This window comes from Phyllobates terribilis, unplaced genomic scaffold (assembly GCF_046119375.1).
Source record: "Phyllobates terribilis strain yellow unplaced genomic scaffold, ASM4611937v1 Scaffold_4__5_contigs__length_816908805, whole genome shotgun sequence".
NCBI classification, from domain to species: domain Eukaryota; kingdom Metazoa; phylum Chordata; class Amphibia; order Anura; family Dendrobatidae; genus Phyllobates; species Phyllobates terribilis.
In genome coordinates, this window is record NW_027362764.1 from 641435364 (window position 1) to 641454276 (window position 18913).

The 18913-nt window shown below is 42.5% G+C and overlaps 1 protein-coding gene across 2 annotated transcripts in view; it reads left to right on the top strand.

Moving 5' to 3' along the window:
• The window catches only part of SGK3 (serum/glucocorticoid regulated kinase family member 3), an 84515-nt gene that overhangs the window by 32317 nt on the left and 33285 nt on the right, over nucleotides 1-18913 (top strand). For both annotated transcript variants that reach the window (XM_073679398.1, XM_073679397.1), the window contains exons 2-7: nucleotides 4974-5147; nucleotides 6649-6732; nucleotides 8151-8223; nucleotides 10084-10159; nucleotides 14127-14214; nucleotides 16383-16432. In XM_073679398.1, the coding sequence (XP_073535499.1) occupies nucleotides 5070-5147; nucleotides 6649-6732; nucleotides 8151-8223; nucleotides 10084-10159; nucleotides 14127-14214; nucleotides 16383-16432 (449 nt within the window). In that variant the 5' untranslated portion in view covers nucleotides 4974-5069. The remainder of the gene's footprint in view (nucleotides 1-4973; nucleotides 5148-6648; nucleotides 6733-8150; nucleotides 8224-10083; nucleotides 10160-14126; nucleotides 14215-16382; nucleotides 16433-18913) is intronic.

Sequence of the window (18913 nt, forward strand, 5' to 3'; positions counted from 1 at the left end):
GTGAGGTCCTCCGGCCATTGGCCGGGGACTCCTTAGGATGGCGCGCGCGGCCCCTTTAAGAGAGGGGGAGCGCGCGCACCCTAAGCACAGAGGCCGGGAAGCAGCGCGCGCTGCCAGCAGAGCGGGAGGAAGACGCCGGGCACGGAGCGGAGAGGTGAGGGGAACGGCGTCCCTGCCTAGCAGGAGGCAGGGACGCCGACGCGATAGATAGATAGATAGGATAACTAATCTCTATCCAGACAGCATAAACAGGCTTACTTAAAAAATCTTATTTCTTGAAAGTGTTGCCGAGAACAATGGTATTCTATGTGCACAGAACGATGGTGTTGGAGGTATTCCTATTTCCAATAATATGTAGTACATGTAATAATAATATTAGTAAAAACCTCCCTATAGAAATATAGTATAGTAGTTCTGATTTGCTATGTCTCTTACCCCATGTACAGGGCACTGTAGAAGCTTAGGTATCCATGGTTACGACTACAACTATAGTGACAGCTGTTAGTGATTGTAATCATGGATACCTAATCTACTGCAATGCCCTGCACATGGGGTAAGTGACAAAGCAAATCAGGACTACTATACTGCATTTCTATTTGTTTTTTTTGCTAATATTATTATTATTATTATTACACTTACTACATATTGGGATAGGATCTTTGAGATGGGAACACCCCTTTAACTTTCAGTGTCGATGAAAGTGCAGTTGGCCTTTCTAAGCGGGCTATTAAACAACCTCCGATCGTCTTTCATGTAGCTGATTGGCAGTCGTTTCATGGCTTCCATCACCTATTGTTACGCACCTTTTGAATTGGTACTGTACCACCTGATCATTTAATGATAATGTCGCTGCTCCGTGTCTTCACAGTTTGCAGTATTGTAACAAAACATAAGTCGAATGATTGAAAACAAACTAAGACTTAATGCTACAAAGCAAACGTAGTGTTAGCTAACAGAACGCTGACTTAGTTCTGCTTGGGTAAATCCCATGTCATGCTTCTTGATTCCCTTTTTACTTTCACATCCACAAAGAGACCATTCACCGCTAATGGGAAAGAGCTGTAAAAGTAGCATTCCGTGTACCTTCCAGTTGGATGGTTATTAATGGATATTCACATTAAGCTCTAAATATCTTGGTCAACTACTAAAGAGGAAGACCTTGCAGACCAATGGTTTATAGTCCTATAAAAAGTCCAGCAAGACATTCATATAAGTAACCGGACTCTGTGTACAGTGTAGATTTATTGCAGATTGATTACCGCACTAATATACACTGATGACCTCTTCTAATGAGTGTTTTTTATCTATAAGCATTGTGCTGTTCCTGGGTTTACACTGCAAGATCTATGGCATGAAACGACTGACCACTGACCTGCTACAGGTTTGCCAATCGGCTGGCATTTAATAGCCTGTTTAGACAGGCGAATCACGCTCATGATGCACACAGAACTATCGGTAATGCATCGTTCTGTGCCCATAGGTTGTCATTGCATTCACAGCACATGTTGTTTACACACGTGCTGCCGTAAAATGATGATTTTTAGTTTAAAACACTCGTTCATCAGGTGAAATGATTTTTATTAGATCGTCAAATGATCGGCAGCCTGATTGTGCAGTGTAATCGTCTGGAAACAAGTGTTCCTAGGAACGCTCCTTCCCGATAATTGGCACCCTTATACCGCATAGAAATTTATAACTAAATGGACAACGGAGTTTTACCATTCTCATTGCTAAATGGTTGTCTCTACAGAGTCCGAAACAATCAGCATTCATTGTATAGTGTGATTGTGTACAGGGACAACCCCAACTGATAACCCTACTAAAAGCTAATAATATAATTGAAAAGTTAACAAAACAGCATAACAAAGAGATGATCCAGAATTTCTGCATTAGTAAAAACCATTTTTATTTACTCTGACATGTCAAGAGAGCTGAAACATTCTCTTTAAAAACAAATGTGTATGTGACTAATACGTATGGATCTACTTATGTACTTTTATGTATGGGAGAAGTGTAGATACACAGATAACAGTTATTGAAGTGCTTTTGAGTAGCAAGAAGTGACAAATGCTGTGTTTATAGTTATTAATAGCAATGGGAAGATCAATTTTTCCCAAATATTAAATTCACAGCAAATAAATTTGCACCAATCTCAATATTGGAAAGCTTGTTATTGCTCAGAAAATACACAAGGGGAAGAGGAAAGAGAGAGGACCCCGCTGGCCAAAAGAGCTTATACTGTACAGGTGAGGGAGCAAGTGGGACCCCGCTGATAAAAGCTTGCAAACTACAGGAGAGACAGGACCCCGCTGATCATAATAGTTTACAGTCTACAGGAGAATAAGAATCACGCTGATCATAAGAGCTTAGTCCCACTCTATTTATTTATTTTTTTGCAAATCAAATCTGAGTGTTTGAAGTTGTCAGACTGCAAATTTTAGGAAATTAAACTCAAACTCTATTCTCTTTTGGATTGAGCCGCTCATCTCTAGTTATGATTTTATAAAGCACGACCCACGTGTTTTTGCAAAGAAAATTGATTGACAATCTGAAATACTTCATAGAATTTTGCAAAGCTGCAAAGGAATTGGGCATAGAGCAACTTTGTGGGAACTTCTGCAGAGATCAAGAGCTTTTTCTCTAGTTTAAGGAATTCTCTGAAAAGATATGCCACGGTAAATAAAGTAAAACAACCTGTTCAGTTGCAAAATATGTGCCTTATTTGGTGAAGTCCCACTGACAAAATAGGCCTTACACTTCCTGTTCTTCAGAGATCAATTCTCAAAAGTCATCTTAATATAATCAAAGGCAGAACTACAATGAAAGACATCACATATACCAGTGATGTGATCGTATACAGATACAGGTGCTGCTCACAAAATTAGAATATCATCTAAAAGTTAATTTATTTCAGTTCTTCAATACAAAAAGTGAAACTCCTATATTGTATAGGGTCATTACAAACAGAGTGATCTATTTCCAGTGTTTATTTCTGTTAATGTTGATGATTATGGCTTAGGGACCTTGTGCGATCCCGAATCCAAACTGTAGCAGATAGGCTATGTGCCCACGTAGCGTTTTTGTAGCATATTTATGGCCGCGAAAACGCTTGTAAAACAGTCTGCCATGCAAAGCAATGTGAATTCGGATGTGTTGTGCACATGATGCGCTAATTTGCGCGCTGAATTCGCATTGGTTTTCAAAACGCAGCATGTGTGGTACCTGGGATGAAGAGGAGACTACAACTCCTCTCATCCCCGCTACCACGCGGTGAAAAAAAGAAATAAAAAAGTTAAAAATAAACAAACAAAACCTGTATATTCACCTCTCCAGCGGCCCCCAGTCTGCTCCCGGCCGCATCTTCTCTCTTCAGCGTCCCGCAGTGTACTGTCAGGACCTGCGGTGACGTCATTTGGTCACCTGATGGTCACGCGACCGCTGACGTCACCGCAGGTCCTGACAGTACACTGTGGGATGCTTACTCGGCTGGGAGCAGACTGGAGGAGACCGGAGAGCAGACCGGGGGCCGCCGGAGAGGTGAATGTACAGGTTTTTTTTATTTTTAACGTTTGAATTCTTTTTTTTTTTTTTTTACTATAGATGCTGCATTTAAAGCATCTAAGTTGTTCGCACATTATAAATCCAGGCCGGTTGCTTGGATTTATATTGTGCGATCACCTTGTCAAGCACTTTTCCAAGTGATGCTCAAAATCGCTTGGAGAAGTGCTTGAAAAAAACGCATGTAAAAACGCTTCTCTCTGGCAGAAAAAACGCATGTGTTTTTTTCTGCCAGAGAGAGGCAAAAACGCTCTGCATCAAATCTGCTACGTGGGCACATAGCCATACAGTTTCATTTTAAGTTCTTTATGATGCTTGATCGTATTATTTAAAGGACCTTTTTAATTTTACTTGCAGCTACAATAAAGTTGTAACTTTTTAAATTCCAAGGTGCTAAAAATGTGAGCACAATGGTAATTCTTGTATGCTCCACTCCAGTCCTTGGGAGGAGGGGCAATACTCTTTGCTGTACTGTTCCACACTATTTGGGTTGCAATATAGGCCTTGTAGTTGGCTTTAGGACCTCTAGCCATGGCTCATTGTGTCCCTGGACAGGATGACTTTCTCACCATAGCTGTGGACAGGCCTTCTGCTCTGCAATACATGCAGCATCTGCGTGATCTGGGTAACACAAGGCTTACCATCTCTTTGCACATTGTGAGAGTCTGTGTGAAAGCAAGATATCAGCATTTTTTTATTAAAAAAAAAAAAAAAAGTGACTTGAAAAGTAAAAAAAAAAAAAAAGTATGAATGAAAGCTGAATTGTGACTTTTGCTCAGACTGCTTCTAGCCCATTGTAATCGTAGTATAATATGTGGCACTGCGGCCCATTTACTAACCAAGGTTACTATATTTGCACCCGGACATAACCAACTCGCCTACGTTTGGGTGCTGTTAACCATACAAAGTGCACATTACCCCTAAGTCCTACAGATTTATTTACGGTACTCAAAGGAGATTTACCTCATTAAATTTCATCGCTCACTTCAGCTACATTGGTGTAATTGCAGCTGCTTTAGAGGTTTCCACCATTTTTATTTAGATTAATATATTTGCCAATGTATCTATTGATTTGCGGTAATCATTTATGGCAAGTACAGCCATATTGCGACTAAAAACTGGCTATGATTTGCACATTCTTTGGATTATGGGCTTCCCAGTTGTTACAATTTGTCTATTTGTAAAACCGATTTTTTTTATTATTTTTTTTACATTTATTCCTAATGTTCACGCTATTTCAAAGCAGTCTTTAGCTTTCCAGCATTACACCTATTTGTCACATGGTTCAAGGACCTGGAAGAGGTCTAAGATGACAAACGAAGGGTTAAATGCGGAGGAACCAAACAAAGGGTTAAATGTAGTCCTTGAGACCTTTGCAGATAAGTAGCCATTGTTTATTTTTCTGTCTTCTACAGTTTTCCAGATGGACAGACTAGCACCTTAAATGCTGGAGTCTTCCTCTCAAGCGTATATGAAAAAACTGCCGCTTTGGTACACGGCTATTGTGAGCAATGGATCAGAACATAAGCTGTCCTAGTGTCCGTATTCCCAGCCACGACGAGCATCGAGAAAAGAAAAAAAGATTTACAGTGAGTACAGAATTCTTGCAATTGATATAATCCATATTGTGTGGTATTCTGGGTTACCCAAAATAATTTAATTATTTAATTATTATTGGCCAAAAATCATTGTCGTACTGTTGCCAAGACAAGCAAGACGCGCAAAATGTAACCGGGTTGACGTTTTGCTACTTGCTTGTCATGGTCACACTACCGTGTGGGTCACAATGTCGCCCCATTCAGCTGCAATGTGCTGCAACGTGGCATCGGTGTAGAGTGATGTTTGGTTACACGATCTGTATCTCAGCCAAAAACCGCTTGTAGCCCCAGCCTAATGTAACTTCTCCTCAATATGTCCTGCCATCTATAATTCTTATATTGTTGAATCCAGTAGTAATATGAAAATGCTGCTGTATTCCCTTGGACATTCTTTCAAAAGTGTGTTCAAGACAAGTACATATGAAAAGATTTATTGCAGAAATTTTAGTTACTGCCCCATTCATCTAAGCCTGCTGTAGTGTGGACATTACTGCAGTAAATCCACCATGTGTGAACATAAGCCAATCTGGTATAAAAAGAGATTGGATCTGGACATAAACGTACATTTTCCATTTCCTCCTGGTTTAATGGTTTTTGTAAAGTGGAAGTATCATAAGAATGTGTGGTAATTCTGGGTCATTACATTTTAGGTCGCCTGAAATTACCCCATCCGCAGTAATATATTCGGGCAGGACATCAGCATTCCCCCTCTACAATTTGTTATAAGGCCACGGCCCCACTATCAGTATTTGTTCAGTATTCAGTCAGTATTTTTTCTCAGAAGTGGGAGCCAAGACCAGGAGTGGGTGATAAATGCAGGATTGGTGACTTGTTTCTATTATACCTTTTCTCTGATTGTTCCTCACCTGGTTTTGGCTCCCACTCCTGAGAAAAAATACTGACCAAATACTGATAGTGGGGCCCTGGCCTAAAACTAAGGTTGGTGTTCTGTGTGTTGGCTTCCTCCATCCTCCTTGTAACATAATTGAGGTGTCTTGTAATTCAGTGACACATTGGCTTTGATCTATGTTTAATCCTTGATTTTAATCCTTCTTGTATGTACAGAGGGTAATTTGCCTCTGATGTTTAAAATCTGTTATTGTAAAATATTCCAACCTGTTGTTCTGAAGGGTTGTGTCACAATCCTATCTTATCACCTACTCACAGGATAAATGATGTGTTGCTGATTGTAGGTTGTCCCACCCATAGACTTTGAGTGGAGTGGGACATGCAGGATCACCCTCCATTCAATCCACTGGTGGGACCCCCAGCCACCAGCTGCCGGTAGGTGATAAGATACTATTGTGGTACAACCCCTGTGAACAATGGTTAAGACAAGCAGGGCTGTCTGGAGTTAAAACCCCTTTTGGATAGTTTATTACTATTTGTGTTTTGTTATTTTATTACACGTATGGCCTATAAATGCCTGTGCATTTGTAAACCCCTGATCTCTATTTTTTCTCACAACTTAATAATTATTTTCCTTTGACAGGTTTATAAAGTTTTAGTTTCTGTTGGAAGAAATGAGTGGTTTGTCTTTAGACGATACGCAGAGTTTGATAAACTGTATAACACGGTAAGTGTGATAGATTTACTGTCTGCTTTTGATTAGAAGTACAGCCTATTAAAGGGGTGGTCTGAAATCCAAATAAATTTTCATCCTTAATACTTATCCATTTGATGCCATAATCAAAACTGTTTTCTAATACACTTGAATTAAAAATTCCCTATCCTTCCCTCACTACACTAACTGCTTTTCTCTTTTTCTTTTTTTTGTTTTATTCACTTCCTTTTTTATCACACTTTGTTTGAGAATCCCCAGTGCATGCTGGGATGCTCAAACAAAGTGTTACTGCCGCAGTCCCTACCCCCTCCCTGAAATGAAGCATTATCCGTGACGCTCGTTTCAGGGACTGCAATGTGCACAATCCAGCATGCGCTCTGCTGTCGGGTCAGATCAGCAGTAACGAGCCGGCAACAGAGCGCACTGTCACAATACCCAGCGTGCAGAGACCGGTGATGTCACTTGCGGGGGGTAGATAGCTGGGAGTGACGCCAGGGCAGTTGAAAAAAATAAACCAAATATGTGCCCCCCTTCGTCCAAAAGAACGATGGGGTACCTCACCATTCATAAAGTGATAACATATCCTATTGATATGTTATCACTTTGGAATTAAATGGGCATCTTATAAAGATATGTGAGCAGCACGGTGGCTGAGTGGTTAGCACTGCAATCTTGCAGCACTGGGGTCCTGGGTTCAAATCCCACCAAGGACAACATCTACAAGGAGTTTGTATGTTCTCCCCTTGTTTGTGTGGGTTTCCTCCGGGTTCTCCGGTTTCCTCCCACACTCCAAAGACATACTGATAGGGAATCTAGATTGTGAGCCTCAATGGGGACAGTGCCCATAATGTCTGTAGACCGGTATGGAATTAATGGTGCTATATAAGTGAGTAAAAAAAAAAAATAAATAAATATGTAACACTACATTTTGTCTGAAATTACTCATTTCCACAATGAATAAGGTTTAGAGAAGGCAGATCTGCTGCAATCAGCTGATGGCTGGCCTGGCTTCTGCTTGTCTTCATAAAACAATTCCTTTAATGTAACACACTATACATATACTTGTAGGTAGATATTCCCCTTCTATATGTAGGAAGCTGTTGTGTATATGACATTATAGCACTCAGTCTTGACCACTTTGTCAGAAGCTGTTGCACTTGTCAGTGATGTTTAGCACTGCTCTTCCATCTGCCACCTTTACATGCCCCTGCTAGTTGCTTTTGCAATATTACAATGCAGTCTTTTATGGGACGAATCCACTTTAAAATGTGTGTATATATAATCAAGTCTGTGATCTCATGTCTTGGGTTTGCTGAATTTTGTGTAAACAGATGATTAAATGTAATGACTTTACAATGGCACATACCTAAATATAGCAGCGAGCTTATCTGTGCAGCAGCGCTCCTGATTATCTTTTATTACTCCCTTAGCTTCGAAAACAATTTCCAGCAATAAACTTGAAAATACCTGCCAAGAGGATCTTTGGAGATAATTTTGATCCCGGTAAGAAAAATGCGTAATGTTTTTATTTGTATAATAAAACCTGTTACATAGCCTTGCTCCATGGGTAATAGCATTGTACACAGCCGCATAACTACAGTGACTTTAGGTCCTACAGTCACACGCACTGTGCAAGACATGTGGATGATGCGGTGCACATACAAGCAGAAGGGCTCATAATGAACAATTGTTGGCTGCCTTGGCAAAAATAACAATGGATTGTTTTTACCAATGGCCAATAAATGGACGTTCATTATCGTTCAAAAGACTGATGGGGAATGTTGGATCGTTAGCGGATGAACATAAGCATTGGTTGTATAATCAGATAACAAAAAAATCCAACACAGCAAATGTAGTCGGAGATGATATTTTTACCTACCGAAGAACAACCTGTCATCCATCCAATGGATGGCAATTTGTTGGTCCACATTTGTCTATGTATAGGGGCCTGAAAGGGGTTTTTCCACAAACAAAGGACATTTTAATCACTAGATCTTGGAATAATAATAACTTCCACAATTGGATGTGATTAAATAAAATATTCCTGTGCTGAGATAATCTTATAAATGTGCCCCTGCTGTGTACTGTGTAATGGCTGTGTCTGACCGTGCAGGAACATAGTCTGATCATACCACATCTCCTGGGCAGGGGAGGAAGGAAAAGAGTATACAGACAGGACAGCATGGGATCACAGCTGATTCTTTTCACTGCCTGTTTTACCTCAAAGAAAGTCAACGGTGATCCCCCTGCTGTAATATCTATGTACTCTTTTGCGTCCTTCCCTGCCCAGGAGCTGTGGTATGATCAGACCATGTTCCTGCACGGTCAGACACAGCCATTACACAGTACACAGCAGGGGCACATTTATAAGATTATCTCAGCACAGGAACATTTTATTTAATCACATCCAACTACGGAACTTATTATTATTCCAAGATCTATTGATTAAAATGATGATTACAATTAACTTTGTTCATGGGAAAACTTTTTTTTAAGCTTTACCTGGAGCTTTGTTTTAATGGCCAAAGTTTTAAAGACTTTATATTAGCTGTGCGTTACATGGACAGCCTACTGATTTCTGTATTCTGTAGGGATTGTATTAGGTTTTGTTTTCTCTGTGGTGGCACTGCAGGGAAATATTTGCTACCAGCTCCTTTATGCCAAGTTCTCCTGCAGATGATACATGAAAATCCTTATAGGGCACAAAGAAGGTCTGTAACTATAGAAATGCACAATAGGCATTACTGTTATGTCCTGCAGCTGTACTAAATAACACACACCGCTGAAGCTGCTGCAGAACCTACTGACATGTAGCCATCTTGTTACCATTGGTTAGCACAGGAGAAGGAACTTGAGACAGAGCGCTTTTACAGAAATAATTAAAAGCCTATATAACAAATTATTGGTACTGATATTTGTACATTTATTATATACCAGTCATGGCTTAGAGGCTGTCCACTACTTTTTCATTGATGGCCTATCCTTAGGATAGGTCACCAATGTTTTATTGGCCAGGGTCCAACACCTGGCACCCCCGCCGATCAGCTGTTATCTGTGGCGCCGGCGGCCGGCCAGACTTGCTTACTTGCAGAGTTTGCCGTCTTCGTCTAGTGTCCACAGCTGGGTACTGCACATCCACCTCCTATTGAATTGATTAGGAGGCAGTTGTGCAGTACCCAGCCGTGGCCACTATTAGAAGACTGCCAGCTCGGCAAGTGAATACCGGCAGCTGACACCGATAACAGCTGATCGGCGGGGGGTGCCAGGTGTCGGACCCCGGCCGATCAGACATTGATGGCCTATCCTTCGAATCGTCAATGAAAAAGTAGTGGACAACCTCATTAATACTTTTCTTTGTTTCAGAATTTATACAGCAGAGAAGAGCAGGGCTGAATGAATTTATCCAGAATTTACTCCAGCATGCAGAATTATGCAGCCAGTAAGTATCTGTTATTATAATCAGAGTGATTGTTTATAATATATATTTTTTTTAATTCAGCAATTTGTGAAATGTGAAGGTGTTAAGGAAAATTAATCTTTGCCTGTTAAAGGGAATCTACTACCAGGTTTTTGCTTCCCCATCTCCGAGCAAAATCAGAGAAATGAGTAGGAACACATATTGTTATAAATGCAATGTGTAGGTGCACATTCACACCGTGGCCATGAACAAACATAACCCAGGATAAAGACAATGAGCAAATACCCTGCAGTGCGTAAATAGTAATAGTACATGTAAATAACATTAGTGCTTAGATGACACTATTTTGATCAAAAGACCGTAAAAGGCATCCCTGCCCGACAAGAGGTGGCCAGTCAGAATGGTCCCTATCTTTTGCAATTCACCATGCTATAGGTCTGCAGACCTCAAAATAGAAGGGGGACAGAGCAGGACCTGGGTTATACACTGCTTATAAATAGGCTCATAAATATGGAGGACTACATGGCAGCAGGTTTACTTGTCTTCTAGTGATAAAATCACGGTTTTATCAGCAGGAGATTTTCAAAATAATAATAATCTTTATTTTTTTTATATAGCGCTAACATATTCTGCAGCGCTTTACATACATTATCGTCTCTGTCCCCATTGGGGCTCACAATCTAGATTCCCTATCAGTATGTCTTTGGAACAACACTAAGCAGCCCAGTAAGTGACACATCACTGGAATCAGGGTTTATGTCTCAACATTATGCTGCTCTCAGATTAGCTTCTGTATATTAGTGGCTATCACATGAAAATCGCACTGTTTTCACTGGTTAATACCTCAGTCAGACTTCCATGATTTGTCTTTGTATATAAAAAGACAGGAATGCTTTTCGACTTCCCTAATAGAGGTCAGGGGAGAAATTGATCAGGCACTTTGAATTCACATGTCCAATCCTTCTGCTCTTTCTGAAGATAAACCGTCTCCTGAGGTGTTTTCCAGCGGCTTCGGCTGCCCGTACATATGAGATGGCAGCTGCATAACATTCGTCCAGTCAAAAGCGAACACTTCCAAACCTCCATACATAAGTGCTTGGCTCGGCATTCCCGGCAGTGGCTTATTTCCCCTAAAAACAGAAAGGATTGTGTGTTGAAATTACAACTGTCCGATCCTTCTCTTCTAAATCTTCATCTGTTGAGAGGCCCCTGTACACATCCTAGTCAACAGGTCCAGCTGACTTTCATCTGCTGTGTATAGAGGGTGGGGGGGCTTCATTTATATAGGCAATCGTTTCCCGATAATCAGACAGTGTAAGCACTGACCATCGCCTGACGAACAAGCAAAACGCTCTTTGTCCGGTGAATTTTATCACTTGCTGAAAAATAATTGTTCTAGGCAGCACATCGACCTTTGTAACCAGGACACGCGGACTGTCAATGTTCTTGGCAGCACATGTACATCAGCGATTGTTCTGTTCAGATCGGAAGCGCGGGTTAACCCCTTAACGACATGATGTACTATGTCCGTTATATGCCGTCTCCTTGACTTTGATGCAGAGTCGCAAGTTGAGCCTGCATCTTTTCCAGCAGATGATGGCTGATTAAATCAGCCATCATCTGCCTCTAACAGCCGCAAGTGGAGCAGAGCGCCTGCGGCTGTAAACTGTCAAATGCCACTGGGAGAGCGCTGTGCTACGCTCCCATGACGTGATCGCGGAGCACCAATCTATTGCCATGACAGCCAGGGGTCTGCTGAAGACCCCTGTGCCAATCCTGACTGTACTAATGTGAAAGTCAGCTTGTGGCTGGCGTTCATAGAAGACTGTGATTTTTGCTATACACAGCAAAACTGCAGCATTGCTGAATATATTACAATCAATCAGACAATCACAGGTTCACGTCCTCTAAGGCAGTGGTCCCCAACCTTTTTTGCACCAGGGACCGGCTTGAAGCAAGATCATTTTTCCATGGCCCAGCAAGGAGGGGGTGGGGTGGGCGGGGCTTTGGTCATATGGGGGCGGGGTAATGGAGGGATTTGGAGTTTAGTGCATACTTATCATATAGTGTAGACCAGGTCCCCGCCAGGAGCTATGCCAGGAGCCCCACATAATGTGCTGTGCCAGGAGCCGCATCACTGAGGCCCCATCACGCCCTGCAGCAGGACAGGGCAGCTGTCCTGACAGCTGCTGTTCAGCTGCATTTACTTCATCCCAGGGGCGGACACAGACTGTAGTGGGCCCCTGTGCAAGAAATTTTTGGGGGCCCCCCCCGCCCTTCATAAGGCAACAAAGTTATGTAAACATAACCCCCCCCATGTGCATCTCTCACCCCCCCATGTGCAGCTCACCCCCGTGCATCTCTCATCCCCCTCCGTGCATCTCTCATCCCCCTCCGTGCATCTCTCATCCCCCTCCGTGCATCTCTCATCCACCCCCCCGTGCATCTCTCATCCACCCCCCCGTGCATCTCTCATCCACCCCCCGTGCATCTCTCATCCCCTCCGTGCATCTCTCATCCCCTCCGTGCATCTCTCATCCCCTCCGTGCATCTCTCATCCCCTCCGTGCATCTCTCATCCCCTCCGTGCATCTCTCATCCCCTCCGTGCATCTCTCATCCCCTCCGTGCATCTCTCATCCCCTCCGTGCATCTCTCATCCCCTCCGTGCATCTCTCATCCCCCCCGTGCATCTCTCATCCCCCCCGTGCATCTCTCATCCCCCCCCCGTGCATCTCTCATCCCCCCCCGTGCATCGCTCACCCCCCCGTGCATCGCTCACCCCCCCGTGCATCGCTCACCCCCCCGTGCATCGCTCACCCCCCCGTGCATCGCTCACCCCCCCGTGCATCGCTAACCCCCCCGTGCATCGCTAACCCCCCCGTGCATCTCTCACCCCCCCGTGCATCTCTCATCTCTCCCCTCCCATGTGCATCTCTCATCTCTCCCCTCCCTCCCATGTGCATCTCTCATCTCTCCCCTCCCCCCATGTGCATCTCTCATCTCTCCCCTCCCCCCCATGTGGATCTCTCATCTCTCCCCTCCCCCCCATGCGGATCTCTCATCTCTCCCCTCCCCCATGTGGATCTCTCATCTCTCCCCTCCCCCATGTGCATCTCTCATCTCTCCCCTCCCCCCCCATGTGGATCTCTCATCTCTCCCCTCCCCCCCATGTGGATCTCTCATCTCTCCCCTCCCCCCCATGTGGATCTCTCATCTCTCCCCTCCCCCATGTGCATCTCTCATCTCTCCCCTCCCCCCATGTGCATCTCCCATTCCCCCCACTCCTAGTTAATTGTATTTAAAAAAAAATAAAACTTGTTATACTTACCCCCATGCGATCCCTGCAGAATCCTGGCGCTCGTCCAAATCGCTGACACCAGTTTCTCCTGACTTCCGGCCATGTGACGGCGCCGTCACATGACCGGAAGTCAGGGGAATCATGAAGGTGCTGCCGCAGCAGCGCAGCGCTAAGATGTCCCGGACCCGGCGCTTAGCATGCGGCCGGGGGCCCCATGAGGAGAGAGACGCACAAGAGGGGGGCTCCGAGGGGGCTCCTACCGGCCAGGCCCCATACTGGAGTCAGGGCAGTCATGCCCTGATGGCGGCCCTGCTGGAGGCTGGAGGGGCCCCCTCTCCCCGCGGACCGGCTGAAAAACCCCAACGGCCCGGTCCTGGTCCGCGGACCGGCGGTTGGGGACCTCTGCCCTAAGGGACCAAAAAAGTATTTTTCTTTTTTATCCAATTTAAGGAGACTAGTAGAGGGGGAACCATGCCCCGGGACAAAAGCTTTGCTATAATTTAATGAAGTTTACAGCTCGCTGCTACATTAAGAATAGATTGTAATAAAAAAGGAACGCCTTCCCTAATATGGGCCAGGAAGTAGGCATGAGCTTTCACATGGTTCAAGTGTCGGGCACATTGCTTTTCTGTATATGATAAGGCGTTTGTTGCATTTTCTAATACAATCCTTTTTTTTTTTTTTTATAGCCCTGATGTTCAAACCTTTTTAAAACTGGACTGTGCCAGACATCACTCAGATCCATCAGAAGATGAAGACGAAAGGGCTGATCAGAAGGTAAATCAGCCAGAATTGTATATTAGGACAAAACATAAAATGTTCATATTGGAGCTGAAACTTCTAGAAGTCATTGTGGTTCAGTAGAGTTACCAGAAGTGACTGGTTCACTGCTTCTACACTCCGTGTATCCTCGAGTGCACACAGCGCAGTGGTGGGCTCACGGTGTTCACTACTTGGCTCATACTCCATGGATTAGCTGAGAGTTTCTTTTGGATTGAGTGATCACTGGGGGTTCTCCAGACCCGGACACTGATCAACACTACTAAACTGGCTACAACATGTCAAAAAATGTTTAAAACTTCAAATACCTGCTGTAACACAAGAACATGTTTAAATATGAAGAATTATAAAGGGAGGGGTGTCGCTCAGCCGTTTCGCCTTCAGGAGAAAGCACCTGTTTCCCCAGGGTTACCAGTCACAGACTAAACATGGCAACAAAACAATGCTAACAGTGAGATTACTGTACAACATACACTACCTGTTCAGTCACCAGGAGAGTTTGGGTAATTGGCTTTGCTGAGACTTGCGTACAGTATTGATGGCAGGGTTGTCAATTGTCCAAAAATTCCAGGACAGTCCGTAAAAACATGGCACTTTTTTTGCCCGGTCTCTAGAAAAAAAAAAATTCAAAAATATCACAGACGCCTTAAATTTTTTTTAAGCTGAAGAAACTTATACAGATTATTTTAACTGTAGTTATCATCAGTTTACGGTGAATGTAGCTGATGTCATCTTATCAGAATTATGGGCTGTAGACATGGATCACTGATGATTAGAATGATTTATTATAGTTTTCTAATGTGTCCATAAAAAAATATTGTCTTTCCATGATTTGTTTTGATACTGTCCAGAAGAAATAAAAAGTCAAGTTGACAACCCTGATTGATGGCTTCTCAATAAGACAGGCCTTCCATATACCTGCTGATCAGGAGACTGTGCCTCTGTAAGTGATGAATGGGCGTGATGTGTGCAGTGTGACCCTTCATTCTGCGGATCAGTCTGGGTTTTTGCAAAGTTAAAGCCTCCTAATTAAATATTGATTACTTACATGGAGAATGGTCTATTCTTAGAATATGTGATATTAATGACATATCCTAGGAATAAGTCAGCACTATCAAATCCATGAGGGTCCGGTACCCTTACCCATCATAAGTGACTTGATATAAAGATTGAATGGAGCTGTGGAATTCAGTTCAATGTGTAGTGGCCGTAGTCTGGTAATGAACATCATCTCCTGTTGTGTTGAATAAGAGCTGATCTGCAGTACTCAGCAGCCGCCACTACACATTGAGCGAAGCTGCTCCACTCCATTCCATGTTGACGTCTGACTGTCGGAGGCCTGACACCTGGCACCTATGCCAATCTGATTATTCTTGGGATACGTAATCAATTTCCTCTAATATTTGGGTCAGTTTGAACTCCTTTAATTTATGATACATAATGAGGTTAATATTGTATATGTGTAATTACAGTCCAATCCACTGTCCTTCCTTTTTATTATTCAATCATCTATTGTTTCAATGGAGAAGTTACAACAGCAAATGTTGTGTGTTCTGAAATCGGAGGGGACCGAGACTTGTCCATTCCTCGGATAAAATTGTTTTTGACTAAAAGTAGAACTGAAACCCACTAACAGAATAGTGGACAAGAAGAAACCAGATCTATTTTTAGTGTTTTAGTTTCATGTGATCCAATATTTGCAAAACCAGTTTTCAGAAATCTCTCCTAAAATACTCTAGGTATGTCTCGGGGATGAAAGTAGTTATGACATTATTGGACCTTACTTATATCTCATAAAGAGTAACTAAACTTCCATTTTTTTAATTTATTTATTTAATAATTTTGTGCAGCATGAAATGTTAGAAAACTTTCCGAATTACTTTTTAGGGGATTTGTCTTCATTCTTGAAGAAAAAAAAAAAAAAAAAATTGCAGTCTATTTGCCTGCATTTAGCTGCATTTATATCAGATCGTACTCATTTGGAGTACAGATGATGGCAGTGAAAGGGTCAGCACCTGTCTCCTCTTCTGGGTGTTGTGCTTATCTGAACAAGCTCCTGCAGCTGCTTATACCCAGAGTTAGTGAGACATGGGTGCTGAGCATTCACTGCCATCAAAGTCTTTAGGTTAAGAGAATAACTTTTCTTCCATCTTTTTTCTTTATAGAATGGATCACCGATGCAAAATGTCAACTTGGGACCATCTGTAAATCCTCAGTATGTCCAGTTCTGTAATTACAACCCAAAGTCAAAATGTTTGCTTGTTACTTTATATAAGATAAAAGTAAAAAAAAAATGGTTTGCTAAAAGTCCTTTTATCTGACATCCTGTATACTAGACACCACTGAGAGCCAGGCACTCGCCTCTAAAAGCAGATCTGTCTGGTAATCCACCTTGTGATCCACCATCTCACAATTCTAGGAGAGAGAGACCTGGCAGAGATAAAGTATATATGCAATATTGTGTTGCACAGAAGAGTTTGCATTTAAAGGGGATTATTTCACAAAAAATATTTACACCCTAACCAAAGGATACATAATAAATATATGCTAGCTGGGAACCCCACTACTTCTTGCAGCGTGAAACTTCCTTCACTGCTTTTTTAGCCCTGTATCTAATTATATTAGTGTCTCCTCTGCTAGCCACAGCTTGGCTGGTGCTCCCCAGCTACTCTGCAGTTATAAGCATTCATTTAAAATAATTATTCAAAAGTAATACCAGTTTGCTTAGATGCTGTAAATATGTTTTTTGAAGGGGCTGTCCAGATTTTCACGAAAGTCTGCAGTCACTCTGTGACTGCAGACTTGTGAATCCTCACGTTATGCGCATAGTACATGCTGTGAGGATTCTCCAGTCCCGGTGGTGTGACCTAGCGGTCATACGACCACAAGTATTCGATATGCATACTTCCGGACACATTCCGACTAGACGTCAATTGAGCAAGCGCAAGCACGTCTAGTAGGAATGTGACCAGGAGTATGCATATCGCATGATTGCGGTCATATGACCGCTGGGTCTCGCCCTTGGCATCTGGGAATCGTGACAGCACGCGCTGCATGCGATGTAAGGATTAACAAGAGTCTGCAATCACCTAGTGACTGCAGACTTTCATGATAAACCTGTACAACCCCTATAATAGATGCCAATACTTCATCATTGAGTAAAGAATAACTATCGTGTGACAGTGAGTCCATGAGTCTGCACAAAGATTCATTAGGAAACCGCAGATATTCAACTGACATTACACTTAAAGTAACTGTATACATTGCAGCCGCTCTCCTTGGTTATTGCAGTTCAGTAAAGGAAGTGGTTCCCACATACAAAACAGCACAAAGTTTCAAAATTGACTTCCTTTATGCTGTCAAAATATTACCATAGTATAAAAATACCGTAAAAATATTGAAATAATACATTACAGTGAAGAACCAAGATTTCATGGTATTGTGCAAATGTTGTTTTAGCATTTGTGGAAGAAATGTACACTTACAAAGTATACAAATCCGCCTGTAGAATTGTCGTGTAGGTATGCTGCCTGATAATTGACATGGACATTTATTTAGCCTTGTGGAAATAAAAAGTATACACAACCCTGTTAAAATGCCTGGTTTGTGTCATGTAAAAAAATCATCAAAGAAGAATCATTTCAGAACTTTAAAGGGAATCTGTCGCCAGGTTTTTGCTACCCCATCTGACAGCAGCTAAATGTGTGAGCAGAGACCCTGATTTCAGCAATCTGTCACTTGCTGTCATTTTGATAAAATCACTGTTTTCTCTGCTGCCAGATCTCTGAATGCTGAGCGCTGTATAACCCCACCCACACCACTGATTGGCAGCTGTCTGGGAACTTTATGCCTATGCAAAGTGCATACAGACAGCTGCCAATCAGTGGTGTGGGTGCGGTTATACACAGCTCATGAATATGCCTGACTACCTGGCACCAGGTTTTCTAGTCCTCCTAATGATCTCTTGCTCATAAAACAGTGATTTTATAAAAATGACACTAAAGCCTATTATGCCTAGTGACAGATTCCCTTTAATGGTAGAAAATCTTTAGGAGAACAAAAGCGCACAAGACCATCAGGTGATACCCTTTTGGGTATAAGGAAGGTGCTCACCTGAGCAGGTTGTGTGCACCACAACTCCTATGAACACAAGAAAATATCAGCTGCTGCCTCTTGGCTGGGGATGATCTCCTCCAGGATAGTTGATCAATTTGGACAATAAGACGGTATCAGGCTGCGCTGCTGTAATGAAGAATCCTGAGGACTAATCCTATTAGTTTTTTTCACTTGAAAACGATGCTAGTCCAGGATTGAAATGCATTGTGGAAATAAAAAACATTCAACTCATCTTGGTCCAAAGGATTCTTCATTACAGCAGCGCAGCCTAATAAGGTTATCGTCCAAACTGGTCAAGATTCCCTTTTAAGGTCTCTTATAATCTGTACGATTCCTTAAGATAATGCTTTGTTAAAGTACCCTTTCAATTTATGACAGCATTCAGTCTTTTTGGGTAGGAGTTTATCAGCATGGTACATCAAGAATTGGCAATCTTTGCCCACTCTGTCATATTGCTAGAGCACCTCCTGTGTACAGCGACATCTTCAGGTCACCCACAGATTTTCAGTTGGATTCAATTCTGGGGCATTTCAAAACTTTAATCTTCTGGCAAAGCCATTCTTTTGTTGATTTGGATTTG